Raw genomic sequence first — 25,655 nt, 5'->3', positions numbered from 1 at the left:
TGGAGCTGTCCCTGGCACTGGGCTGCAGAGGACAGGGGAGGTGCCTGCTGCTCCAGCAGTCGAAGGGAGAGGGGAAGGGGCAGCAGAGAGCTATGGGGCCAGCCAGGGGGTTGTAGAGCTGGAGTTAGGGAAAATGGTATGGCTGGAGGGGCAGGGGGTAAGGGGGCTGCAGGCTGAATGTGAGAGGGTTCCAGCAGGGCTGGGGGGTAGGGGGCTGCAGGCTGGTAGTGAGGGACATGGTGCGGGGGGAACAAGGGACTGTGGGTCGAGACCGCAGGGAACGGGCAGCGCCAGGGGGCTGCGAGTCAGGAGAGAGGGGCACCAGCCGGGACAGGCTGCGGGGAGCTGTGGGTTGGGACTGAGGAACAGCAGCATGATCTGGGGGAGGAGGATTGTGGGTTGTGAGTGAGGGGCAGAAGCAGGGCATGGGCATATCATTGCCCCCAACAGGCATCCTCTTTTTTGAAACTGGAAACATGGTAATCCTAGATAAGACTCTTCGAGAGGAACCTGGGCTTGGCATATGCTGCATCCATTAACTGCCTCAAAATTGATCACGGATGTATTTGGTCTGAGACAAAAAGAAATGCAAAACTCAAGAACTCCTGGTTCAGAGATGATACCTTTTATTATTCCAACTAAGAAATCACAAGATAATGTTTTAGTTACCATCTCTAACCCAAGAGTTCTCGAATTCTGCGGTTCAAAACTGATCGTACATTTTGAGCACTGGGACTATTACCCAACTCACATCCTACAAGGGACGAAAGTATCGTACAACTATAACAATCCTCGTCCCCCCGGCCACGACCTCCCGTCCCCGGGGGCTGGGCGCAGGCTGCGGGGCCAGACCCTGCGGCGGGGCTGGTCCCCGGCCGGATGGTGCCCGTGCCTCGCCCCCGCGGGCAGTGACGTCACGAGAGGTGGGGGGAGCGCTGCCGTCACCATGGCAGCTGGGGCGGACCGTGCGTATCCCACAATCCCTGCCGAGGACACCCCGCAGGCCGCGTATGGAGCCGTCCCGTACCTGCTGCAGGCGGAGGCGGGCGACCAGCGCCGCGGGCAGGTGCAGGAAACAGTTCCGGCTGCCGCACACGGCGACAGTCACCGCTGCGCCGCTGGGGCCGCCGCTGCCCCACATGCTGGCGGGCCCCGCCACGCGGCACGCTGCCTGGGCCGGGCCGGGCCGGGCCGAACTCTCGGGGCGGCGCCACGCGCAGCTCCGCCGGCAGACGACAAAGTCCAGGTCTCTAACAAGCCGCACCCCTGCCCGCCCGCACACATTGGTACGGCCCACCGCAGGCCAATGGGGTCGCGCCTCCCACTCCCTCCCTCTCTCTCTCTCATTGGCTCACTCCAGTCCAGGGATGCGGCGAGTCTCATCCAGCCTGATGACACTTTCTCCCCAGAGCCAATGAAGGGAAATCAATAGCCCCGCCCTTCCCTGATTGGCTGCTGTCTGGGAGCCGCCGGGCGCAGGCGCGGAGAGTAGAGACGCAAAATGGCGGCGGCGGGTGGTGAGGTCGGGGGCGTGTGCGGGCATCACGCTCAGCGGGACGTCTGCGCCTCGCGCGCCAAGTACCGCGAGGGCCGCAGGCCGCGCGCAGTGAAGGTGAGAGCGGTGGTGTGTGGGTCAGCCTTGGTTGCGCATACGTAAGGCCCCATAGCGTCTCCCTGCGGGCGGCGGCTCTGGGCTGCGAAGGGAGAGGGCGCAGGAGGGTTCGCCCCTCCCCCCCCCGGTTCCGGCCCGGTGCTATCTCTTATTGCACCCAGTGTATAGCTGGCAGGTGTTAGATGAGCTTTTGGGCATGCAGCGCCCTTCAGGTGATCCAGAAGTCTCTGTGTAGGAAAGCCTCTGACATTTCCAGCTATACGGTTAGTCCAATAAAAGATGTCAACATAAAATCCGTGTTACTTTTCATACCTTTCCTAAACTGTCATGGCTGCAACAAAACTCCTGCCCTATTATAGGAAAGACTTAAGACTTCTTCTTTGTCAACACCACTTTAATTGGCCAGAACAGAGACTTCTTAGGGTTGCAGTGAGCTCTACCAGGAATTGGCAACCTTTCACTGACAACAACACAAATGAGTGCAGCCAGGAAGTCGTAGCTGTCCACAGGAGAGGCTCCTTAATTCGACCAGTCATTGCCCACTGGAGTCAGAGCAGGTCCCTCAACTTGCCCAGGACATTGCATGTGCTGCATGGCATGCTACTGCCCAAGCTGTGTGCGGGCAGGCTGTCTGCCAGGGCTTCTAGGAGATGCCTACATGTTGCAGAAGCAGCTAGTGTGAGTTTTGTGTGTGCTTGGCTCATTCCTCCTTGGGGAATGTGGGATCAGAGGGTCTGCAGAGATCTGCTGTGTGGGATCCCAGGGAGAGGAAAAGGAGGCGAGCAATGAGCACGCAGCTGGCTTTTGTCAGGCCAGATAAAATCTTGCAGGCTGAATCTGATTTGTGGACCACAGGTTGTCAATCTTTGTACAATTTAGAACATGGTCTGGCTAGTAGTGTTACAGAGATGTGAAGTCCTGGAAAAATAAAACAGAAAAATTTGGGAAGAAATTTTTTTTTCCAAGGACCTTTTTCCAATGGAAAAATTGGAAATTTTGGGAAAAACTGGGAAAAAAACGCTCTTATGAAATATTTTCTTTTAGACTGATGAATGAACTGCTTTTTAAGATGTTTTCAAATATTGTTCATTACTCCCTCAAAATGATTTCTAATAACTATATAATATGAAGATTTTATGTAAGACAATCTAAAGTACTGGATCAAGACAAGTCCTTTATATAGTTTCATGGTTTCATAGTAGCTAGGGTCAGGAGGGACGTGAACAGATCATCTAGCCTGACCCCCTGCCACAGGCAGGAATGAATGCTGGGTTCACAAGACCCCAAACTGGTGATCATCCAACCTCCTCTTGAATTTGCCCAAGGTAGGGGCGAGGACCACTTTCCTGGGAAGTTGGTTCCAGATTTTGGCCACCCTAACTGTAAAATATTGCCTTCTGATCTCTAACCTAAACCTATTCTCCATCAGCTTATTACCATTGTTCCTTGTCACCCCGGGTGGTGCTGGGGAGCAAAGGGCTCTACCTATTTGCTGTTGATCTCCCCTGATGAGTTTGTAGGCAGCCACCAGGTCCCCCCTCAGCTTCCTCTTGCTGAGGCTGAACAGGTTCAGGTCCCTCAGTCTCTCCTCATAAGGCCTGTCCTGCTGCCCTCTCACCAAGCGGGTGGCCCTCCTCTGAACCCTTTCCAGACTGGCCACATCCCTTCTGAAGTGCGGCACCCAGTACTGGACGCAGTACTCCAACTGTGGCCTGACCAAAGTCGCATAGAGGGGGAATATCACCTCTCTGGACTGGCTTGAGATGCACCTTTGGATGCATGACGGTATGGCTGGCACTGGCGGCTCATATTCATCTTGGAGTCGATAATGACTCCAAGATCCCTTTCCACCTCTGTGCTTTCAAGAGGGGAACTCCCCAGCCTGTATGTATGCTGTGGATTCCTTCTCCCAAAGTGCAGCACCCTGCATTTGTATACGTTGAACCCCATCCTATTCTCATCTGCCCACTTTTGTAGTGTGTCAAAATCTAGTTGCAGCCTCTCTCTCCCTTCAAGTGTGTCCACCTCACCCCACATCTTAGTGTTATCAGCAGACTTGGACGAGGGGGTGGAAAAGCACGCTGTCCAAATCACTTATGAAGATGTTAAACAGTGCGGGCCTGAGGACCGAGTCCTGGGGTACATCACTGCTCACATCTTGCCAGGTTGAGTACAACCCATCCACCACTACTCTCTGGGTGTGTCCCATCAACCATTTTTTTACCCATCAATGCCAAAGTTGCTTAATTTATTAATGAGGATGGGGTGAGAGGCAGTGTCAAAGGCCTTCTTAAAGTCCAGAAAGACTACCTCCATGGCGACACCATCATCCAAGGATTTAGTTACTTGGTCATAAAAGGCAATCAGGTTGGTCAGGCAGGACCTGCCTTTGATGAACCCATGCTGATTGCCCCTGAACATGATCTCCCCTGCAGGCCCCCCACAGATGTGCTCCTTGATGATTCTCTCCAAGATCTTTGCGAGCACCGAGGTGAGGCTTACAGGCCTATAGTTACTTGGGTCCTTCTTCCTCCCCCTCTTGAAAATTGGGACCACATTAGCCAGTTTCCAATCCCCCGGCACCTGGCCAGATGACCACGATTGCTCATACAGCTGGGCCAAGTGCTCTGTGATGACCCCTTCCAGCTCCCTCAACACCCTAGTGTGGAGGGCATCTGGACCTGCAGATTTAAAAATGTCTAGCCCTTCCAGAAGATCCCTAACTACATCTGCACTGACTGAAGGCCTGACAGTGCTATCCCTAAGATTGTCCCTGCCTCTGGTAGGTGGGATATCCTGGTTCCCGTTCAAGAAAACAGAGGCAAAGAAACTGTTAAAAATATTGGCTTTCTTGTCTGGTGTAGCCACAAGATTACTGTTTGTGTCTTGCAGGTGCCCTACATCACCTAGTGCCCTCTTCTTGCTCCCAATGTACTTGAAAAAGGACTTTTTGTTGTTCTTAATCCTGGATGGATTATGGTAGGCATGATACAACTCTCAAATCCAGGATGCTGCCATCTGCACAGGAGGAGGAGGGAAGGATCTAGGGCCACCTTTGCTTATGTATTTCTGCACTGCCTACAGCCTTCCTTCTTGTGACATTTTATCTAGATCCGGGATAGGAAACTGCCAACATGCTTGCCAATTAGTGGCATACGAAGACATTTTCCTCAGCACACCAGAAGATGTGCTGAAGAAAAGGTTTAAAAAAAAAAGTTTTTAAGTTGCTGCTCCAAGCTCTCTGGCACTGCGGCAGGCACCAGGGCAGTCTGCATTCTGCTGACCCAGCCCTAGGTGCCTGTGGCTGAGTTTGCGAAGCTTTGTGAACCTCAGCACCACTGTACACATGGGGTGGGATCAGCAAAACAAAGACCCAGTGTCTGCTGGGTCTGTAGAAGTGGGGAAGGGTGTGATGCTGCCAGCAGGAGGACACTGGGATAGGAAGGGAACAGTGTGTGGGGGGTGGTGGTGCCAGGGGATGCAGGCATGAGCCCCCTATCTGTGTCCCTTCCTCTCTGCATATATGAGGGAAGCGTGGGGCTGTGGGCTGTAGACAGCTGAGTAGCCTGTTGGTGTTGGTACTGGTGCTGATTTCTGTGCTTTGCAAACTGAGAGTTTAACGTTGCATATTATTCAGTTTATTTTGCTCTGTTAAATGGATTCATGCTCAATTTTTGCTCTCTCAAACCGGTTCATATTAATCAGTTTATTTTCCTCTGTTATATCATTTCAGCAAGGGAATTGTGTTGCTTGTCGTCTGTGCAGAGAAAGTGTGGTATCTCATATTTCCAGTGTCCAGAGCCATTTCACAATCAAGCACAAAGCCAAATTCTCTTAAGTCAATGAAGCAGACAAACATGAATCCATTAGAAAAGCTGTTGATTCAATTCAAAACCAGACAGCCAGCTTTTGTAACTAGAAATGCTCTTTCCAGAGGTTAGAAGTCATGTCAACGGTTGTAAAAATTGTAGAGGTGCACTAATACATCGGTGCTATATCAGATTGGCACCGATGTAAGGAAAATTTACTATATCTGAAATTGGCTTAATGTGCTTGATAAATTGATTGACAAATGCCCATGCGTACGCACAGCTGCAGCACAGCACTCAGGCAGTGAGGAGCACAGCCCGACAGCTTGGAGAGCTGCGTGCAGCTGGTAAGTCTGTTGTGGTGGAGGGTATGGGTATGGGTGAGGCAAGGCAGGCTGCAGTTGCAGGCTGGGGGGGCTGGGCCATGCTGCACTCGGGGTGGACAAGCAGTGGCAGCGCTGGGAGGGGTATGGGGGCTACAGTTAAATTTGGGGTGGCTGGAGCCCCCCTGCCAGTGCCGCAGTGTGCCTCAAGCACAGTGTGACCCAACCCCCTACCTGTCGGGAAGAACTTGGTGCAGGCCCCAGCCTGCCCCCACCAATGCCTCATGCCCTCCCAGGGTACACACAGCAGCAAGAGCTGCTCCCCCCCCCCCGACAAGCTGCAGCTCCATCCTGTGCCCACCCTACCCTGGCTGGGCAGTGCCTACCCCAGCCCCACTTTCTCCCTCATCATGGGGGACATTGATCTGCCCCCCCCCCATATCCTTTCTGCCTGCCCCTTCCCTGTCCACCACAACAGACTTACCGTCTGGGTGCAGTTGTATCGGAAATTGGATCGGTATCAGCTGACATGCCTCCTTAAAAATTGGCTATAGGTATCAGCCCCCAAAATCTTTATCGGTGCACCTCTAAAAATTGTCGCGTTTTGGTTGCCTGCTCCTCTTTGACACACAGGAGATTCTGTGAACTTTTAAATGATATGGATGCTGCGTATGGAGATTTAGTGCTGCATGGTAACATCTGCTGGTTGAGTCAAGGTATTGTGCTCATGTGATTTGTTGTTTGTCATGAATCCATCAAGCTGTTTCTTGAGGAAAGTGGTCAGCAGTATACAGACCTTACTGATGACATGGCTAACAAAACTGATGTTTCTGACAGACATCACATCACATTTAAACTATTTGAATACCAGGTTAGAAGGAACACAGAAAGCCATCCTTCAACTGTATGAAGACTGGAAAGGTTTCTGTTGTAAGTTGTCTGTTTTCAGATGAGATATCAAAACATCTGCCTTCTGTTACTTCCCTAGTCTGAAAATCCATTCCAAGCAGCATCAATTTAACACTAGAGATATCTGCAACTACATAGGACAGCTGGAAGATGAGTTCACAAGATGATTCCAAGATTTTTGCAACAGATTTCTGCAACATGTTTTCATTTCCTGTGACCCCTGACAGTACTACAGAAAGTGGCGTAGAACTGCAGTACTTTCAGTGGATGAACATTGAAGGATTTGAATTGGAACTGATTGACTTTCAAGCCTTGTGCATCTAGGTATCAAAGTTCAAATTGCTGCAAGGTGATCTTGAGACTGAAAGGGACCGGCAACTCAAGATTCAGCGTCCCTTCCTGAAAAGTATGCCTGCATGAAAAAAAGTAGCTTTTGCTTTGCTGTCTGTCTTTAGATCTACTTATTGCTGTGAACAAGTGTTTTCAAAATTGAAAACCATACTTGGTCCTACCTATAAGAAGCTGTCTAATGACTGACAATTCAGATTCATGTTTGCATCTGATGACAACCAGCTACCAGTCTAACATCACCGAACTCAGCTGTCAGGAGTGGAGCCAGGGCAGCCACTAGGAAAAGATTTTTGACTTGAGAGCATTTTTAGTTGTTTATGGCAGTAAATACAGAGCACGTGTTTTAAGGAATTAAGCAAGCATATCCTTAAAGAACCGCCATCTTCCCTTCTTTTTTTTCTTTCACTCTTTTTTCTCCCCTCTCTCCTTTTTTTCCCTCTTTTTTTTTCCCTTTTCCCTTCTCTCTCTCTCTCATAACTTGCTTAACAAAAAAAAATACAAACAACAAAGATAGTATATGAAATTGTATTTATTGTCACCTGGTTTAGAATTTTTAGAAAACCCAATATTTATTGTAAAAAAACAACCCCCCCTCCCCCCCAAAAACAACTTTTATGATTATTCTCCCAGGTACACCCCACCCCACCCCAGTTTTGTTTTTTTTTGGCATTCTGGCACCTTACAAGATAGACATTGGGTTTTTTCGGCACTCCAGCCAAAAATGTTGCCTACCCCTGATCTAGAGTTTAGAGGAGATAGAGTAACATGTACTCCTCCTGAGTCCTGACTAGGCCTCTCAACCTGGTCACCTCTCCCCTCAAACAACTGGGAGTGGACACTGGCAGCTCCCTGCTACAGGGAAACAAGCATCTTATTACCCTTCTTCCTTGTGTGAAGAAAGTGCTGAAATACTGTTGTGGGTAGCAAAACCTCAGAGGAAAAAGAAACCTAAAGATTTTGGTGGTGGAATGGAATCTCCTGGACCCTGAGATCCACAGAAGTACCTAACACTGTATCTAGCAACACAAAGGAGCTGGAAGTAGACTTCTTGTTTACTGAAAGGTAAGAATTTCGTTGAGTTTGGTATATTAAACTATATTTTCAGTTAATCTATTTTTATAATGTATGTAATTCAGAATGGAGTTCCTACCAATCTGATGGTCTCTGAGTAAATCACCCTCTACACTTACCTTAGCAGAGAGGTGAGTTCTGAGGGAAGAGGTGGTTTACAGTTAGCTTACTGAACAGGGCTCCCCCCTCCATCAATTACTAAATTTTTCAAATGCTTTAACTTAGCTAAGTTACATATATAAACACTATTCCATTACATTTTTTTTTCTCCCTCAGTAACGTGGTGCATCCATCTTCTAACACATGGAAGCATTTCCACACAGCAACTACAAGTCGTTCAGTAAAAAACCTGCGTTTTGCAAATACTGTCAATTAAATGTGCATTTTCATGTGCTACCAGGATGATCAACCACATCTTTGCATGTATGAAGCACCCTGCAGACTTTAAAAAATCCTTCATGAGTGTGAATGAGGTAGATCATGATGATAATAGAAGTAGCACTTGCAAACATTCTCAATCCAGAAGTGCTCCTGCTTCTTCAGTAACATCAGCATCACAAAGCGTTACTCAGTCAACATCATCAGGTAAACAGATATCTCAACCAACTTTATCCAAAAGACTCAAAATAACTTAATTTGTAGACCAGATGACACTTGAAAAGCAAGAAAAAATTGACCAAGCTCTTGCCTGAGCAGTATATGCTTCTAGGATGCCATTATCAATCATTGAAAATGCAATTGGCAGGCAGCATTTAAATTAAAACCATTGTGCCATTTGCCCAGCAGACATTCTCTGAGCGAGCCTCTTTTAAAGTCAGAATATGAACATGTAATGCAATCTGTGCACACAAAATCAATGAAGTGCTCTGTCTTACAGCACTTACGTTTGTCCACCCATCAGTATAGGGAGAAGGAATCATAAACTTTGTGATAACACCTCAACCAGTTTTTTATAACAGCATTGAAACAGGAGAGAACAGACATACTGCAGAGTATATCAGTAGTAAAATATGTGAAGTCCTACAGAAGATTGGGAGTGGTAAAGGATTTGCCTTGCTGACTGACAACACAAGTAATATGAAAGCAGCATGGGAGATCATAATGGACAAATATCTACATATTACTGCAATAGGATGTGCTTCCCATGACAAACTTGCTTTTTAATGATTTCATGGAGTTGGACACACTGCAAAAGATCTGTAATAAAGCAAAAGTGTTATAAAATATGTAAAATCTACTCGTATTGTAGCTGCAATCCTTAAGAAGAAGCAGAAAGAATAAAATGGCAACACTCAAACCTTGTTGTGAAATTATGTAGGTTGGTGTGATCTCATTTGAAAGTTTACTAACAAGCTTTTCAAGAACCGGTGATAACTGAAGATCTTAAAGTAGCCTGAAGTGCAAGGAACACTACTTGATGAGGAGGTCTTCTGGGTTCAGGTGCAGAACTCCCTGAAGATTCTAAAGCCAATTTCTTCAGCAGTCACTGCATCTGAATCGGACAGTGTGCTTTTGTCAGACTTACAATAGCCCAGATAAAATCAATTGCGTTTGACAATGTAAGTATATCTCCACTTAGGATATACTTATGAGTGGAAGAAAGAAAAGTGAAAGACTTCACTCACAGGTGGGAGGAATTTTGTTGCCAGCCAGTTCACGCTGCTGCAAATCTTTTGGATACAAGATTCAAAGGTAGAAATGTCAGTGGTGATAGCATTGCTACTGCATTTGACTGGATTATAAGACAATAAACACATTTAGGACTTAATGTTGGCAAAGTACTTTCAAATGTTGCAGAATCCAGAACATGGTCAGGCATTTGGTCCAGGAGTACAATCTGGGACTTTGTCAAGCATATTCCTCCTGCAACATCTGGGACTCTGTCAAGCATATTCCTCCTCTGGCTCCTCCTCTGGCTCCACTTGCTTCTTGTCTGCTTCAGATTCCTCCATTTTCTGCAGCATGTGAAAGAAACTGGTCTTTGTTTAGAAATATACATCAAATCAAGAAATAAACTAACCTGTGAAAAAATAGAGAAGCTTGTTTCAATCTGTGCAAACCTTCAGTTTTCTGAAGTCCATGAAGATGAAAAATGAAGGTTCAGATTCAGAATCAGAAAATAGTGATATTTCAGAAACCTGAGTGTGACTTTGATTAGACAAATAAACTTTTGATGCTAAGGATCAAGGATATATTTGATTGTTTCAATGACGTATTGGTTTCATGTGCTGAATTTTGTCTGCAACCTTAAAGGGATATTTTTTTCTGATCTCTTTTCTAAAAATGTGAATTTCTTCTGTTTTCTGAAGATTGTGACTGTATGGAGGACACTTTCTAATTCCAGATAATAAAAACTTCCTTTTGTTTAGTTGATGGTTTCTATTTTCACCTTTTTTTTCCTAGCAAAACTAAGATATGTTCAAGGACCTCAGTGCAGTAGCTTGTAGCACCAGCTGTAACAATAATTACAACTAATTATTTTAAATGCCTTGGTTCTATTCAAATAAGGCATTTATACTTTTTAATTTCATAAATTGTAATGTTTGATATATTTATGTGCTAATTAGGTTTACACATAATATATTTCATGTTCTTAAAGTAGTAAAGTAAATGTAGATATGCAATATTTATTTATTTTTTTACCTATATTTTGGTTTTTCCCAAAACTTCTGTTTTTTCCATGGTTGTGACATTTCTGGAAATTTTTAATCTCTAGTGTTGTATAGCACTACTCTTTCCTGCATATGCTACCCAACCTCTGTAAGACTGTATTATAAGCTTTAGTGCAAATGGCAAGTATTTGGGCAATTGTTACAAACTTCTGCTATAATTCTAATGTGCTGCTTTCGGAAAACTCGAAAGTCACTACGAGGCAAGGTGAAATAAAGGAACAAAGTGTTGCAGAAGCAAGAAATAATGGAAAATTTAGTTGTTTGAGTCTGTTTTGTGTTTTACTATGAGATTAAAAATTGAATGTTTTTTTGCAGGTCTATACTATCAACTTGGAATCTTGCTATTTGCTAATACAGGGAGTTCCTGCATTGGGTGTTATGAAGGAATTAGTTGAACAGTTTGCATTATATGGTGCCATTGAAGAATACAATGCTCTAGATGAGTATCCAGCAGAACAATTTACAGAAGTTTATCTCATCAAATTCCAAAAGTTACAGAATGCAAGGTACTGCAGTAGGTAACCTTTGCCTGCTTTCCATATCTTAAAGTATGAGTCTGGAGAATTAAAGTGAAATAGCCACCTCAGAGATCTTTTGCTACAAATGCAAGTTATGTGTTCTTTGCATAATATCATAACTCAGTTTCCTGAACTTGGTTGTTTAAGTAGTATTTATCAGTAATCTTTAGAAATGCTCGTTCAAATATGAACTGTGATAAAGTTGTGTCTGTAACTAATGTTTGAATGCAACTTCTCTTTCTTTAGAGGGGCCAAGAAAAAAATGGATGAACGGAATTTCTTTGGTAGCTTGCTCCACGTGTGTTATGCTCCAGAATTTGAAACAGTCCAAGAAACTAGGGAGAAGTTACAAGACAGAAGAAAGTATATAGCAAAAGCAACAAGTAGTAAAGGTTTGTAATTAGAAATGCACAGGTTTTATTCAGCACCTCAGTTTTTCTTCCCTGTACAATTTCTTTTTTCATGACATTCTTCACCTCATTCATCAAAAACATAAGCATGGCCAGGAAATGTAGAGTGGCATTTTCACCCTTACTTCAGACTAGGTAAATGTGAGAGCACTGCACTGGGGCCTGTTCAGCCCTGGAGCACCCAGGGGAAAACTGCCATTGTAGGCCCTGGCCTAAAGGGCATGGTCGGAGTAAAAGGGATGTGGCAATAGGGCTGCAGCATGGAGTACTGCAGTGTTTTGGTCCACAGGTCAGTTGTAAGAAACACCGATCTTTAAATTTTACTGGTCTTAACATCCTATGATAGTCTTTAATTACATTATCAAATACTGTTTAAAAGAATTCAGAAGTAAGATAACTATTTTTGTTCTCTCATTTTCAGAACTAAATTGTTTTGCAGTTCACGGTCATGTAGAGGCTAAGCCTCAAATATCAGTTTGAAAATGGTCAATTCCACTATAATTTAGCTGTTTAAAATGCTTACTTATGCAATATCTGTGTGTAATAACAGTCAAAATACCCTTTTTTGTGTTAAAGCTCATTTTTCAAAGATGCTACAGGAGCCTAAAAGGACTGTCTCAAATAACTTGGAGTATGACTTTCAGTCGCCAACCTCAGGATTCTGTGCTGCTGATACAACCACTGGCAACTGGGATCCATCTGGAAAAGCATGTTTTCCAGACTTTTACAAGACATTACATTGTGACTTCTCTGCAGGGAACATAGCACATCCTTCAGGATATCACTCTCAGAGTCATTTGGCATTCCCTCAGTGTGTCCATTACAGTAATAAAGCTTATGAGTGCTTTAGTTACAATCCATCTGTGAAACCAACTGTACAGCAGGGAGGACATAAACATGCATCTGGTTTTCCTGCACTGCAAAGAACTTTTGATAATGGAATTGATAGATTTATGCCACGGACAACTCAGCTGGAAGAGCGGAAGAGAAAAAGAAACGAAGGCAATAAACTTGCAATAATTGGAACAAATTCAGATAGTAATGAAGTTGTCACTGGACCACAGCTGCCAGAAATGCCCAAAGTGGATATGGAGGATGATTCCTTGAATACTTCAGTAAGCTTAATTCGAAATAAACTTCAAGAGGTATGTGCTATAAAAAAAATACCCTTTCAGACTTAGGCAGACAAGGTTCTTTGGGTAAATCCAGTATCTTTTATTAAACCAACTCAAATAGTTGGAAAAATTCTTCTTTGCAAGCTTTCATGTACAAACAAGTGTTTAAAACCTAATTTTGGGACCATAATCTAATTACATTAAAATGCTGCATATACTTTCAGCATCTGGCCTGGATTCTAAGAGGTGCCCCAGGCAGTTGCACTTACCTCCCAAAATAAAGCCAAATGTCAGGAAAGAGAACATAGTTTTTAACCTTCTAGTTACAGTAGTGTGGTGACTTTAGTAGTGCTGCAACTCTGAGTGCTGGAGTATGTTTACTTCATATAATTTCTTATTTTTAATCTCAAAAATACAAGACACATTAAAGTAATCATCAAGATATGCATTTTCCACACAGATTTCACTTCTCTTTACAACTGGGGATAATCAATAAGAGAGAACTAGCTAGCTGAGTCTTTGTGTTGATCTACTGCATTCTTCTGAACCTCTGATTTTATTCAAATACGTTTCTCATTCTTCTGTGTGTTATGGCATACTGCACAGTATCCATTAATTTTCTGTTGTAACTATTCAGAATGAAAAATAATACCCAGAGGGCATGCCCACTTTCTAGAATCTCCTTTCTTTTACCTAACACTTATTTGAATTTTTTTTTACTTCCGTTTTAAATAATTTTAAAATTTATTTTTTTTTATTGATGTTGTACAATGGCTTAGGTGACACATTTTACCTCAACAGCTGTACCACAGCTCAGGATTATCTGCATTTTTCTCAAACAGTAAAGGGTTGGACAGAAATCTAAGCTGATGCCTACTTTGAAGTTAAGCGATAATATTATAAAGTCAGAACTTGTTTCTACTCTCAGCTACTTTTAACGGCCAAAATACTTAAGCACAGTAATAAATTATCCTGTTCTCTTTTCATGAGTGTCATTTAAATGAGATCTAGAAAATATTTTCTTGAGAAATCAACCTGCCTGAGAATTTTAAGCAATTTTAAAAAACATTTACTTAAAAAATGACTGGGTCAGAGACTGGCAGGTTATTTGACACTTAAATTAATGTTCTGACTACCTAACACTTTCCTTCTATAAATTATTTTGATCCACTTCATTCTGAGGTTACCTACATTTTGTTCCTGTTTGTAAAATTTAAAAGGCTTTCATTCTTAGCGCTTACACTTTATGACTTTGAATTTTACTAGAGAGTAGTTGGGACCAGATAATATTTTTACTTATGTAGAGTGACGTAACTCCACGTGTATTTCCACTGATTTCAGTGTGGTGTTGCTGTTTTACTTCATCTTTTGCTGTAAAAGGAATATTTTAATTCTCTCAGTTTTTACTGAGGCATGATCTAGGAAGGTCACCGTTTAATTTAATTACATGTTGTAGGCAGATATGCCTGCCTGTCAGTTGAAGGAAAGGAAATACTATAACCTGAGGGCATTTGTTATAGAGATGGAATAAAAATAGAATCCCAAATGTCCTTGAATCATATTGCATTTTTCTTAAATCTGGAATAATGTATGCCTTCCTCTTTATTATTTTTGTATTTAGTAGATTTAGATTAGGTTAACATTTTTTTTCAAGAAACAACTCTATTCAAGCTACCTTGAATACAACAAGTTATTTGGAAGTACCTGGCTGCAAGTGCAATCTTCCTTTTTCTGCTATAGTTTCTTTTTTCCATTGCAGGGTAAGTTGCAGGACATAAAACTATATTTTCACATCCCTTTAATATAACAGAAGAGTGTAATATACTGTTTTAAGCAGAAGTGCACCAATACATCATTCTGATATCAGATTGGTACTGATATGAAGAAAGTTGTCTATTTCAGATATTGGCCCAATGGGGCTGATAATTTGGCTGATGAATACCCATGTTGCGTGCAGCTGCAGTAGAGCATACAGCAGAACTGGCAGTGTGGAGAGCTGCTTCCAGCTGGAAAGGGAGGGGGAGAAAGAAGGGCATGGCAGGGCAGATCAACACCCCCCACCCCCACAGTGAGGGAGGGGGCAGGGGCAGGTACTGCCCAGCTGGGGTGGGGGTACAGGATGGGGGCATGGCTCGTGGGATGGAAGCAGCTCCTATTGTTGCTTGTACCCTGGGAGGGTGGGGTGGGGCAGATCTGTACAGCCTGGGCAGGCGGCAGCTGTGGGTTGGAGTTGGCACTGCTTGGGGCCTTTCTTATGGGGTCCAGGCTCGGAGTGGGCTCTGGCGGTGCTGGGAGGAAGCTGCAGCCACCCCAGATTTTGCCACAGATCTGCTCCCAGCCCCGTGCCACTGCCTGCCATGTAGCACAGCCCCAGGTGAATGCCTCACCTCCACCCAAGCACAGGGAAAACCTGAGGCTGCAGCGACATGGGGCTGGGAGTGGAGCTGCAGCAAAATTTGGGGTGGCTGCAGTCTGCTCAGAGCCCAGCCCCTGGCAAGAAAAGGCCTGTGCAGCACTGGCTCTGGCTTCACCCTGTGCTGCGAAGATCTGGGGGGCACCCCCCAGAGTGCAAGCAGCAGTGGGAGCCACTTCCACCCCATGAGCCGTGTCCCACCTCCCCAGCAGGGCAGCACCTGCCCCTGCCCCCTCCTTCACTGCAAGGGTTGTTGATCTGCACCCCCATGCATCTTCCCTCCCCTTCTACCACTCCTTGAATAGTGGCTATCACTGTTGGCCCCCAAAATCTCTATCGATGCATCCCTAATTCTAACATCAAATATACAATTTGGTGTTAAAATACAGCCAATTTGGTCACTGTTTTATTTGTTGAAGCTGTGCTTGTAAAAGTATTTTCCCTTCCTCCCAGAACTCAAATCACTGCAAAGAAATAAATATATGGGGGCTTTTATTCTAAAAGCAGTAAGAAGTGCAGCATACTAAACTTGGACTTTATATTTTAAACTAGGTGGCAGCTTCCATTCCAGAAACTTTGAAGGAAAACCCACAGGACATTCAAACGAAGCCACTTGTAAAACAGAGAAGAAGAATATAAATGTTCACTCTTTTTTAAAGGATACAATTTCAGTTATTTATTTTTCTAATGTAACAGATAAAAATAAACTATATTTCAAAATGATTTAAGTGGTGGTTTAAAAATTCTAAGTTTTTTTGGTACATTTCATTAAACAAACAAGCGTTTCTAGTACAGTCCTCTGTATATCTATTGCTGTTGAGATGCAAGAGTTTCAGGTGTACAAGTAGCTTTTTCTGTCATAAAAACTGCAGATCATTTAAAAGGAAAGGAAGTCATTTGAGTTACCTACTACTGAAGAAATGGGTTAGAAGCTATACTACAAATAGGAATATTAGTTTTTAGTGTTAAACTAAATGCTGATTTGCTTCTGTTTTTAATGTCTTAAACACAGATTTTCTGAATTGGTTAACAGCAGAAATGTAGTTATAGAGCTACAGATCATGAGTTTCTTGGAAAGCTTGCATTTCGAATGCCATGCTGCTCTGTAACAGAAGACAAAAACAGCACAGTAATTTATCTTTTTTAATGATTAGATCAAGGAAACTTATCTAGAAAACTCTTCTGTTAAACTGAGGTCTTTAAGGATAAATCAAGTTACTGAAATTTTAGGAACATCCTTCTAATCCCTCATTTTATCACAACTCATGTAAAAATCAAACAAAAATAAAAGATGGCTTATGGCTGAGAAATCGGAATATTCAGTATTATGGTTCCTATGGGAAGCTACAGGATAGTATTACTATTAGATAGGACTCGTAAGTCTAAATGTCTTGATTGGTATGTATCAGAATTAAATCAATGGCTGCAACGAGTGTTGTCCTTGGCTTAAAAAAAGTAAAAGTTTGTTGCTGCTCTGCAAGTCTGGTTATTTCATGTGCTAGAAAATAGTAAAATTAGTATCTTAAGTGCATTTGCAGCTTTTTTGACTAAATCTATATAGTAATGCATAGCAGAAAAAGCTCCTTATTAGGTTCCTAGTTTTATACCAAAACCCTTTTTCAGGGTACAGAATACAGAGCATAAGCAATGAAAGCAGGAAACAGTTAATCTGCATCTCCAGGCAGCAGTACTTTAGAGTTGAGGATTGGGAGTCGGAGCCTGGACTTTTTGGCTCAGCTTTTAATGACTTTGGGCAAGGCACATAACCTCTCTGCCCTTGTTTCTCTTACCTTAGAAATTAAGATTAGTAGTACAGCTGGGCAGAGAGGAAATTCCTTTAGTAGTGGATTTTAAGGTTTTAAAATTGTGGTTTTGTTTTTACTAAGTATTAAAAAAACTAGGAAGCTTGCCATTCTCCATGAAACTGAATGACAGGTTTTACATATTCCCTTAAGTCCTGAGTGTGTGCCAGGGAGGGCCAGGTCTTCAGGGCAGAGAGAGTGAGGAGTCTAAAAAATCTAGGGAGCACCAATTTAAGCTAACTGCCTGCCAAGCTGCCCAAAAGCCCTGACTTCCAGGGCTGTCTGCCTGACAGGAGCTTCTCCCTGAGAGCCTAGGCTGCCAAGAAGCTGATATTTGGGACTGTTCAACCTCTTGGCTCAAGCCAAAGGCAGGCCCAAAGGCATGTCTTCAGCAGAATGTCATGAGAAGGAAGTTAAGCAGAAGGGTGTATTTACAAATTTATTTCCCATTTTAATGCAGGGATACTTTCCTACCTTTATATCTGGCAAACATGGTCCAAATGCTTCTAAGAGAAGATTTTCATCTCTTACAGCTTTTTCAAAATCAGCGTAAGAAAGTTTGCCATCATGGTCATAGTCCTGCAAAAGAAGGATAAGGATTATTGATGATTCCCTGTGAATATGCACAAGATCAAAGTTTTTTTGGCCAGCAGTTTCTATTAAAACAGTGCCAGTGTCCTAGGTATCTCCGTATCACCCCCACCTGAAGGTGTATACCAGGGTTGTACAACTTCTAAGCAGCCAGGGGCTGGATGCCCCATGGGCTGCACTGGTAAGTGCCCCACCCCCCCATATGGGTCCTATCCCCCACACTGATGCAATGCACAACTGTATGGGCGAGCCCCCTGACAACATACCTATATGGCCCCCTGCTTCCCCTCAGCTGCCTATGCTGCACAGCTCTGCCCTGGTCCATGGAGTGGCAACTCTACTGTTGTCTTATATATAAGACAATTTGAATCTTGAAAACCATTTATTCTAGTGTCAGAAAGAAAGCATATGGCAATTTTCTTGTGTTAAATGAGATGTTGCTACAGCTTCTGACATGAAATTCTTTACATGAAATGCATCTTTAGTTGGCTATAGGAAAAATTTACAGGTGAAATGAGAGAGAAACCTTGGTTGTGTTTTTAGGTCATTGGACTGGAACTCATGGGTAATACGTATTTCTAGCTCCTCCTTTCATAACTTATGTAATCTAGAGTAATTTCCTTACTATTGCTGTGCCTCAGTCCCCATTTATGAAGGTGAAATATCCTCATAGGGATTCACTCCTTTTGTAGTCTGAGCACCTCACTAAAATCAAGAGAACCCTTAAATAAACCACCACTTTAGGAAGGGTACTTGCCATTTTTTTCAGTGTTATTTCTACCAGGTCTTTAATTCCCTCATCAGGATCTTCTTCTGTTGGTTGTTTTAGGAGGCTGTTCTTCAGCATATGGAACATCTCCTCTCGTGATATGTATCCATCACCATTCAGGTCATAAACCTCAAAACAATCTTATCAAAATAAGTCAGGTTTATTTATAAACCATTTCCTTGCCTTGGCAAATGAGGGACCCTGCCCCTGCTCCGACTGTATCCACCCTGGTGCTGAAGAAGCTGCAACTGCCATCAGCAGTGGCCAGTCGGGGGGTAAGCGAGCAGCTGGACTCCGAGTAAGCAGCGGTGCCATACAGTTGCTGTGGCTGCTCCGCCCAGCTCTGCAGGGTTCCCCAAAGCGCAGGGCCTGGGGCAATTGCCCCCGCCCCGGGGCGACCCTGAGTAACTGTAATCACTAGGATCTATACAGAGTGCTTATCCCACTAACAAAGATATTAGATTCATAAAAAGGAGTTAGATAAAGTTGCTACTAAGTTCAATGCAATGTACCCATTAGTTTAAAAAACAAAGCTTATTGGGGTGCCATTTCTAAAGGTAACAAATCCTATTCTTGTTGGAAGTGTAGAGTGAAAACATTTGGTTTGACCATCATTTGTTTGTTCTCTTTCATCCCTTTAGTTCTGTGCATGTTCACTAAGGAGGAGTGAAAGTCTGTCACTGCAGATTACAGTCTGCTCAAAGGCAACATATTGGAAAACCCATCATAAGGTATGCATACCCACTAAGGTGTGCCCTTGGAAAATATGCAGGCAATTAAGAGCACCTTGAAGAAATGGGATTTTCCAACTATGATGCTTCCCATGAATAGCAGGTCAGTTCAGAACCTTTATCTAACTCCTGGTCTCATAATTTTGTCTGAGGGTCCTAATAAAAATAAGGAAACGGAAAGCCAAAACAAAGTGGCAGTAGTAAAAAGGTTTGAATCCGATAACAGAAAACTGTTAAAATATTTTTAACTACCCCACATTTTATAAAAGGATATTATTAGTATTTGTATGAAATTTAAATAATACTTTCAACATTTATGACTCGATACTGAGATCAGAGAAACCTTACATTTCATCTTTTCTTCTAATGTCCCCCGAAGAAAAATTGATAAGCCTTCCACCCATTCCTTTACACTCACACAGCTATCATTGTCCTTATCAAAAGCACGAAACACTGAAAACAGAAATAGTTAGATGAAATTCAAACAATCTATTTACAGCAATGCAAAGCCAGAAAAGCAAAGAAATATTTATCATCATGTAGTACAAGTATGAAAATTTGTGTGTTTGGGTGAAGATGTTTGTCTATTTTCATCATGACTTAATTTGCTTCACTCCCCCCACCAGCTCCCTCAAGACCCCTGACCTCTGGCAAGACCGCCCCCCCCCCCAGGCCCCCTCCCCCTCCTAGGGCTGACCCCTTCCCCTGCCAGTCCCTCTGATACCCCTTCCCACTGCCCTGGCCAACCCCATCCTCCCTGCCTCTCCCCCGCATAGCTTAAAAAAACAACACCCCCCTACCCCCCGGCACTTACTGGCAGTTCAGCTGCCGTCTGGCTGCCTGGGGCCCTGCCTGCAAAGTGTGAGGCAGGGTGACAGCCCCAGTGGCCCCAGGCCCTGCTGCCCCACTGCTGTCCTGTGCTGCCTGGGGGGCTCTGCCAGGAGGCTCTGGAGCACCCCCCATCCCTGCTTCAAAGATAAGCAGAGGCTTTTTTCCCCCCATTTTTTTCTGTTTTTTTTTTCTAGGTTTTGTGATGGTGCCTGGGGTTGTAGGGTTAGCCATGGGGGACTGGGGGTGCAAGTTGGGGGCTGGGGCTGGGTGGGGAAGCCACTGGGGGGTCTGGGGGGTGGTTCCAGCAACTGGTGCGGGATGGGGTCAGGGGGGTCAGCAGTTGGAGGGGCATGTGGGCCTTGCAGGGGGGTGGTAGCCCCTGGGGGGGCCATTTGGCCCCCATTGTGGGGTGTACCCCTTGTGTGGGGGCTGACCCCCCCCGTTAGGGGACTGAACCACTTGTTTGGGGCCAGACCCCTTGTGGGAGTGCAGCAAAACGTGTATTCATGAAACATGTATTTAGAGTTCACTTTATTATTATGATAAGAGACTTGCTTTACCACTGCAGATATATCAGTAAAACATTGTCCAACTGATCGCTGTCTCCATCTTGCTCTCTCTGTCTCTTTATAGTGGTCTTTTGTTTTACTTGTGGAGGAACATGGATTTGGGGGTATTTTACACAGTGACTTTGGGATTTTTTTTTAATCAGGGATTTTTCAGTTTTCCAATAGGGAACACCAGAATTCCTGCTAGGGTGGCAGGACCCTGCCTGCTCAGAGGGGCACCTTGGACCCAGCTGGCTGTGGCTGACCTCCTGGCCAAATGGGGCCAGGAGGACATACTTTGACAGTTCAAAGCCGGCCACCACACCCGGAACGTCTAGGTGATAGCTGCCCAGAAGGTTGGGCAGGGGGCACACGTGGCAGTAGTGCCATACAGAGGCCAACTCCGCAACCACGGTCCACCAGCAGCTGGCCCAGAGGGGCAGATGCCTCTACTGGCTCTGCAGTCCCTATCCCAGTCTGGCAGGTGCGCAGCAGGTCACAGCCAGGCAGCAGCCCCCACTGCCAGACTGCTGCAGTGAGTAGAGGGTGCAGGGAACTCTCAGGGCTGCTTCAGCAGTCCAGCTGGCACTAGGGGTAGTGCCCCCAGGTACCAGTTGGCTGGGCCCCAGAAGCTCCTGAGAGCTAGTATCCCTGAGCTACTTGCCAGAGCAGCTTTTTATATTGCTGAGGCCAGGTTTCTGCCAGGGCAGCTTTCTTTACTGCTGGGGACAGCACAGGTGCTGGCCCCGGGCTCCAGCTCCCCCTGGCTGCAGTTCTGGGAGGAGCCAGGCAGGGTTATTTTGCCCCAAGTGGCACAATTTGCTCCACACCAAAGTGCATGTCTGACCATGTGCACTGAAGCAAAAAACCCGGCTCAAATTTGCACTGCTTCTATTTGAGCTGCAAGTGCACGTGCTTACATGTGTGGATGCATCCAGTGAATGCAAAGCAGCTTATGATTCAGTGAAACCAGAGTATGCTTAAATCAGAATAGCTGATGAATTTTAAGTTCCCAGCTTGCCTGCCTAGTGGTAACTTACATACTCATATGTGGCAGTCATCCAAAGGCCTATTAAATCTCGATCTTTCCTGCTGATATAGCCATTTTATCTTGCTATCTGACGCATCATTTTGCTGGCTTGACAGCACTCCAGTAAAGCATCACAAATTCCATAAACGCCTCAGAGGAGGAGCCAGCAGTAAAGGCATATAAAGACTTCAGTTAGAATGGTTTGTTTTAGGCTGCAATGGACAACATCAATCAGGAAATCTAACTCACCTTTTTTCCCTTTTTTTAAGTGCATGTTTTGACAACTTTCTCATCTTGCATAAACCAGTATTTCTTTCATGTGCAAACTAGCAACAAGCTGCTGTTTGTAACTTTTCAATTAGTGCAGTCCTTGATAGTACAAAGCATTTCTATTTTGCTTTTCATTTTACTAATTAACACTTCAAAATTACTTGCAAGATTAGTCACAGCAACAGCATCACCCTTGTCATGTAATTTATGTGTTATTTTACTTTTACTGCAACACGAAAATATGACCTTGGCTCTCTACAGTTAAGAGTCTATTAATTTTGCCTCTACAATTTTATTCTCCTCAGAAACTTTTCCCTAGCACTTCTGTGTGATGAGAAGAGTTAGATCCAGGTTGGCACCCCCTCCTTGGAAATCTCCCCTTAGTGACTTGGTGTTGAGAAGTGCCAGGCTCAAGCTGCTTTAGTACCCTCCTATAAACCCCTATACGTGAGGTGACCATACCGCTGCTCCTGTCTAGCCACCTGCCTTGGTGCACCACGCTGCTTCACCTCCCTGCTGGACTCTAGCCTGCGACTTCTGACCAACCATCTGGGACCAAGCTACACAATCCTGGAGTGTCCTGGCCAAAGTGGAATCTATGGTCACCCTACCGATATACCAATACAGTAGTTCTCCCCCCAAGCAGCCAAACCCTCAACACTACGGTTTGGGGAAGAAAGTAAACCTTAGTGCGTTAACACTTACCCATCACTCCTCTCTGTCAAGAGAAGGATAGAAACCTAACTTGTTTCAGCCAGACTGCCGTATCAGTCTGCTCTCAGTACCCCTGCTCCAGAAGAGCTGTTCCGACACTGCAGTGCCAAACAGCCTCTGTCTCCAGCATGTCTAAGCTGAAGACTAGGGGCAGCAATGTTTGCTTACAAGAGTATCATGTCCCACTACAGAGACAACAGTGGCTTTTTCTACTAATAGATTAAAAGATGCTTTTGTGGACCTAAGCTTACTTCATCAGATGAAGTTGAGGCTCAGGGATGCTTATACATCTCCAATTTAATTAGCTTAAGGTGCACCTCTACCCTGACTTCTGCCTGACTTTAGACTAACACAGCCCACTACCATTCTCTTTTCTACTAATACCTCTTCCAGCACTGGAGAAATCACGATCACTCCATCAACTGTTTCTTTAGGGAAGTGGTGTTGACAATGATTCCCACAGCGGCGTCTGCTCTGTATCTTCCTCTGGTGAACCATTTCCTGTATGATGGCACCTGCACATGACCCTCTCCTCATCCCTTTGGTGTGAGGAAGTGGCCATCCTCAGAACTGACATGTCAGTTTACTGCCCTTTAAAAAGCTGCTGTCTACAAAGGCTATCAAAACACTTTGTCACTATGCAGCCCATGTCATAAGAAATATTTTCAACTGTGCATACTGCTGCCACCACCGCGCCTCCTCCCAGCCAAAATCATATTTGCAGCATCCTTGGGCTACTACAGGAACCATTTACATGCAGCTTCTTTCAATTTCCAGCTACAAACATCCAAGCTCCTTGGTGACAAGGAGCCAGTACTTTTGCAGGAGCACACCTGAAGGAGAAGCAGCCAACCTGGGAAATCTCCAGAGGCTTTAAGTGAATGCTCACACACCACAGTTCTGAAGCTTTTCTGGCCCCCAAGGTGGCCAAGTGAAGCGACTCTGTCAGCCGCCTGCTGGCTGAAGGGAGGCTGCCTGTTGCAGGGCAGCCCTGGGGCTTCCCCAGGTGCTGAATCCTGGAGCGCCTCTGCAGCGGGGGACCCGGGCCGGGCTCCCGGCGGGGCGCAGCGTCCTGATGCTGCGGCCCGGAAATCACCTGCAGGCTCAGGCGCCCGGCGGGGGGAGAGGAGGGGGGTGCCTGCCCTGTACCCCTTGGGGTGCGGCCTCACCTCGGTCCATGATCATGTCGTCGGTCATGCCGAAGGTGAGGTGCAGGACGCTGCGGAAGGCGTTGCGGTCCAGTCCCGCGGCGCCGCGGCGCTCGCCAGCCTCCGGCACCAGCGTGTGGAAGAGCCGGATGAGACACTCCACCTCGGGCCGGCGGACTGCGCACGGGCACAGCGCAGCACGAGTCACAGCCCGGCCTGGCCGAGGAAAGACACGCGCCCCCGCCCCTATGGGAGGCCCGGGCGCGCCGAGCGCCCCCAGGGCCATCGGAAGCGGGGGTGGTGGGGGTGGGGGACGGGACTCACAGTGCCTGGCGCTGCGGTTCAGCGCCTCCGCCTGCTTCTGCAGCTTCTTCCTATTCATGGCGCCGCCAGACCCAGCAACGGCTGCGGGACGCCGCGCGGTTACCGCAGCAACGGGAGCGATACCAGTCACTCAGTGAGAGAGAAGCGCAGGGACCCGAAGCCACGTGGCCGAGCAGCTGGAAGCTTGAGCATGCGCAGTTCGGCCCCGCGGGCAGGCGGACACAGCCAGGCCCATCGAGCCCCAAATCCGCCGGCCCCGCTTCTGCGCGTCCCTGTGCCCCACGCCCCGGCCGGTGTCGGCCCCGGGCAGCACAGTCCGGACACTTCCGAGCCGGAACTACCCGAGACAACCCCCGGCGCCAGTCTCAGCCCTGCAAAAAGGAGGGACAAGTCCCGGCCTTCATTTACAGCTGCAGCCACGGCTACTTGCCTGTACTTGCCCTTCCCGTCTTCCTGGTTTTCACCGGAAGTTATTACCTGCAGCTCACAAGCCCTTGCTTTAGGTTTAATACCTGCAACTCAACCACGCCCGGCCTGCTTGACAGTAAAATACTTCACCACGATCAAGGCTCTGCTGAAGTATGGCACAAACCCGAGTAGGAGGCAAGCAGCGGTGGCAACCCAACAGGCACAAACCCTCCAGTTCTTCCAAAACGAAGGAGTTCAGTACAGACCAGGAGTAAAAGAGCAGCCTACCTCTTTCTAAAAGGGATCAACTACTAGCAATACTGACTCTTTTTTGTCATTCCCACTTACATTACAGTACAAATAGGCTGTTTGCTGATATTTAAGAATCTTTAAAGAATATTCTTACCCTCTCAAACTGTAATAGCCTGGAACTTCTGCCAAGGGAGGCACTCACATTCAAAGTGCAGAATCATGGTGTATATATGACACACAGATTGCTCTCATCATCTCTTGGTAAGCTTACAGATTTGAAGTTCTTTGCTCTAGGGTTTGGTATATAAAATACCCATATACAGTTTCAGAAGTCTGTACACTTACAACTTGTAGAAGGTGATGTGTTTACACAGGTATTCAGCATCTCTGATAGTCCAGTCATACTTATTTTAGCATCCAAGTACACACAAGGGAAAGCTGGTTTAGGCACACAGGGATGTCACCTATCTGAAGAAGTTGCCTTATAACAGTACTGGTTTGACCTTTTTAGACTCAGTGCATCCTTCATTAAGCCCTTGAAAAAAATGCCACTTCTTCATTTTCACTCATTTTGACTACAGAAAAATAGAACAATTCTTCTGTTGCAATGTACTCAGAAAGACCACAAAAGCTAAGGTTTTTCATGCTATGGATTTCTTTTTGAAATCTCTTGGTTGATCTTGAGTCATGTTTGCACACCTAATAGTACTAACTTGCATGATACCTCACAGCACCTCAGAGTACTGTGGCACTCGGGTTGAGAATCTCTGATCTATAAGGTATGACCCTGCTCCGCGGAAGGCGTTGTGGTCCATACCTCTCCAAAGGAAAAAAAAAAAGTTTGCAGGGCATAATGAACGTATTCCTCATTTTGTTTCATAGGTAGACAGCAGGAGCAGCATACATTAACTGAAAATACTGTTACCACAGCCACACTTGAAAGGATTTACTCTAATGGATAAGGAACTTTTAATGTGTACTGATTCAACCAGCGTTGAGCTCTCTGAGTCTTTTTAGAAATGGGCCATCAAGAA

The 25,655-nt window shown here is 45.3% G+C and overlaps 3 protein-coding genes across 12 annotated transcripts in view; 1 reads left to right on the top strand and 2 right to left on the bottom strand.

Moving 5' to 3' along the window:
- Positions 1–1,274, bottom strand: part of PEX1 (peroxisomal biogenesis factor 1) — a 46,340-nt gene extending 45,066 nt beyond the window's left edge. For 3 of the 4 annotated variants that reach the window (XR_016442313.1, XM_090047034.1, XM_090047035.1), the window contains exon 1: positions 1,028–1,274. Coding sequence is in view for 2 of the 4 variants with exons in the window: in XM_090047034.1 (XP_089903160.1) it covers positions 1,028–1,141 (114 nt within the window). In the remaining 2 variants the exon portion in view is untranslated. The remainder of the gene's footprint in view (positions 1–1,027) is intronic. The other variant, XM_090047038.1, reaches the window with a different exon arrangement.
- A 97-nt stretch (positions 1,275–1,371) lies between these two features.
- Positions 1,372–15,926, top strand: RBM48 (RNA binding motif protein 48). Of its 5 annotated transcripts, XM_090047040.1 has the most exons (6): positions 1,492–1,612; positions 4,505–4,591; positions 11,063–11,253; positions 11,512–11,657; positions 12,252–12,820; positions 15,756–15,926. In XM_090047040.1, the coding sequence occupies exons 2-6, from the start codon at positions 4,589–4,591 to the stop codon at positions 15,840–15,842; spliced, it is 996 nt and encodes a 331-aa protein (XP_089903166.1). In that variant the 5' UTR covers positions 1,492–1,612; positions 4,505–4,588; the 3' UTR covers positions 15,843–15,926. The 5 variants fall into 5 exon arrangements, with proteins under 5 accessions (XP_089903165.1, XP_089903166.1, XP_089903169.1 ...); XM_090047039.1 differs by lacking the exon at positions 4,505–4,591 and having other exon boundaries at positions 1,372–1,612; XM_090047043.1 differs by lacking the exons at positions 1,492–1,612; positions 4,505–4,591 and adding an exon at positions 4,598–5,768.
- CLXN (calaxin) lies at positions 8,654–24,400 on the bottom strand. 3 transcript variants are annotated; one of them, XM_090047044.1, is made up of 6 exons: positions 23,962–24,400; positions 23,659–23,814; positions 19,445–19,549; positions 18,354–18,505; positions 17,480–17,584; positions 8,654–10,095 (listed from the first exon to the last, which is right to left on the bottom strand). In XM_090047044.1, the coding sequence occupies exons 1-6, from the start codon at positions 24,017–24,019 to the stop codon at positions 9,730–9,732; spliced, it is 942 nt and encodes a 313-aa protein (XP_089903170.1). In that variant the 5' UTR covers positions 24,020–24,400; the 3' UTR covers positions 8,654–9,729. The 3 variants fall into 3 exon arrangements, with proteins under 3 accessions (XP_089903170.1, XP_089903171.1, XP_089903173.1); XM_090047045.1 differs by having other exon boundaries at positions 9,814–10,030; XM_090047047.1 differs by lacking the exon at positions 8,654–10,095 and adding an exon at positions 16,064–16,306.
- Between the last annotated feature and the right edge of the window lie 1,255 nt (positions 24,401–25,655).

Source organism: Crocodylus siamensis, chromosome 5 (genome assembly GCF_052110815.1).
Source record: "Crocodylus siamensis isolate JL-2025a chromosome 5, ASM5211081v1, whole genome shotgun sequence".
NCBI lineage: Eukaryota > Metazoa > Chordata > Crocodylia > Crocodylidae > Crocodylus > Crocodylus siamensis.
This window is presented reverse-complemented; position numbering and strand designations above follow the sequence as displayed.

Coding starts and splice junctions, on each gene's coding strand:
- CLXN (XM_090047044.1), bottom strand. CDS start 24,019: ATGAATAGGAAGAAGCTGCAGAAGCAGGCGGAGGCGCTGAACCGCAGC. Junction 23,815..23,961: donor GAACCGCAGCGCCAGGCACT/GTGAGTCCCGTC, acceptor GCCCGTGCGCAG/TCCGCCGGCCCGAGGTGGAG. Junction 17,585..18,353: donor AAATAACACTGAAAAAAATG/GCAAGTACCCTT, acceptor CTTCTTTTGCAG/GACTATGACCATGATGGCAA.
- RBM48 (XM_090047039.1), top strand. CDS start 1,502: ATGGCGGCGGCGGGTGGTGAGGTCGGGGGCGTGTGCGGGCATCACGCT. Junction 11,254..11,511: donor CAAAAGTTACAGAATGCAAG/GTACTGCAGTAG, acceptor CTCTTTCTTTAG/AGGGGCCAAGAAAAAAATGG. Junction 11,658..12,251: donor AAAAGCAACAAGTAGTAAAG/GTTTGTAATTAG, acceptor TTTGTGTTAAAG/CTCATTTTTCAAAGATGCTA.